General features: G+C 52.1%; 1 protein-coding gene across 1 annotated transcript in view; it reads right to left on the bottom strand.

The window, feature by feature from the left end:
* Nucleotides 1-1457, bottom strand: part of KPNA6 (karyopherin alpha 6 (importin alpha 7)) — a 60680-nt gene extending 59223 nt beyond the window's left edge. The window contains exon 1 of the mRNA XM_005878339.2: nt 385-1457. Coding sequence (XP_005878401.1) covers nt 385-388 — 4 coding nt within the window. The 5' untranslated portion in view covers nt 389-1457. The remainder of the gene's footprint in view (nt 1-384) is intronic.
* Between the last annotated feature and the right edge of the window lie 203 nt (nt 1458-1660).

Below are 1660 nucleotides of genomic sequence, written 5' to 3'. Positions count from 1 at the left end.
CCTTCTTTCTAGCCCCCAGCGAGGCTTGGGCTCCGGCCCAGGGACACCACGTGGGGGCTCCCGCCGTGGCAACGTTCCCGGAACCCCCCAAAGAAGTCGGCCCCTTTCTAGCCCCCAGCGAGGCTTGGGCTCCGGCCCAGGGACACCACGTGGGGGCTCCCGCCGTGGCAACGTTCCCGGAACCAGCCCCCAAAGACTGCTCCCCGCAAGGGGCCCTAGCCCGCTCCCTAAATGGCCTGAGCGGCACTCCCGGCCTGGCTTCTCCCCAAAACCTATTTGGAGGGGCCTCAGGCATCCTCTGCAGATTGCAGACAGCCTGTCGCCAGACCCCAAGCCCCGAGACTGCCTCGCTGGAGCTCCCAGTTGCCTGGTTTCCTTACTCACCCATCGCGGCTCCGCTCGCTCCTACTTGGCGGCGGCAGCGGCGGCGGCTCCGGCGGCAGCTTCAGCAGACAATATGGCGGACCCGCCGGACGGAAGCCCCAAACGGACAAACAACCTAACAGTCAAGCCCGGGAAGAAATGCGCTCTCAGCCCCACAGGGTCGCTGACACACAAGAGCGCATTTAAAGAGACTGCAGCTCCTAAAGTCGGAGAATAGGGATGGACTATGGAAAGGGTGGGTGGAGAGAGATTGATATCAAAGCCAATCATAGACCCTGCACTGGATATGAATAAAGGCTCACTTGAAGAGGCGAAATGACTTGCTCAAGGATATAGAGAGAAGAAAATAAAGAAGACAAGAGTAACCAGGATTACAATCTTATTGGGAGTTAAAATTAGAAAAATGAGACCAGTGCAGTGCTTTATAGTTGGCAGAGCTACTGTATTTCATTTATTTTCGCAGCAAGCTCTCTGAGGGCAGAGGTCGGTTCTGTATTTTTTTCATCAATATCTCCCAACACCCAGTACAGTATCTGGCACATGGTATGTGCTCCATACATAACTGTTGAGTAAATAAACAAACGAACAGGTCTGTGACTCACACAAAGCATGGAAAGTGATTTCCCTTTTTAGAGATTAGGAAATGGGAGCCTTGAGTGTTTTCATGCCTTTTGAATCATGAAATTTTATGGCTGGTACATATTAGGCCTCTCTTTTTGGATGACAGGCCCGTCCTGTTCCTCACCTCAACACACAGGAAAGCTATGACTTCAAGTCACTGGTCCCAAGGGGAAGCTGTCTTTTGGAAGCAGGATGAGGGATCTGGGCTTCTAGGTCCTGACACAACAAATTGCCAGCTCTAGTGTGGTCACCAGTTAAGGGAAACAACTCAAGAAGCTAACTTTAAAACTCAGGGTCAGGAAAGGGAGTACTATCTTTCTCTTTCTACTGCCACTGCTCAAGGTCAGACCTCTTCAGTACCTTCTGCTCTATTTTGCCTGCCTCCTCACTGGTTCCCTGGCCCCAGGTTTTCCCACTCGCACCTATCATCTCCTTTATTATTTTTCATTTTTTAAAAAATATTTTTATTGATTTTAGAGAGGAAGGAAGAGGGAGAAAGAGATAGAAACCTCAATAATGAGAGAGAATTTATTGGCTGCTGCCTCCTGCATGCCCCCCGCTGGCACGCCCCCCACTGGGGATGGAGCCCGCAACCCAGGCATATGCCCTTGACCGGAATCGGACCTGGGACCCTTCAGTTCGCAGGCCGATGCTC

The sequence above is a fragment of the Myotis brandtii genome, unplaced genomic scaffold (assembly GCF_000412655.1).
Source record: "Myotis brandtii unplaced genomic scaffold, ASM41265v1 scaffold555, whole genome shotgun sequence".
NCBI lineage: Eukaryota > Metazoa > Chordata > Mammalia > Chiroptera > Vespertilionidae > Myotis > Myotis brandtii.
Note: the sequence above shows the minus strand (reverse complement) of the source record. Positions and strands in the feature narration are given on the sequence as shown.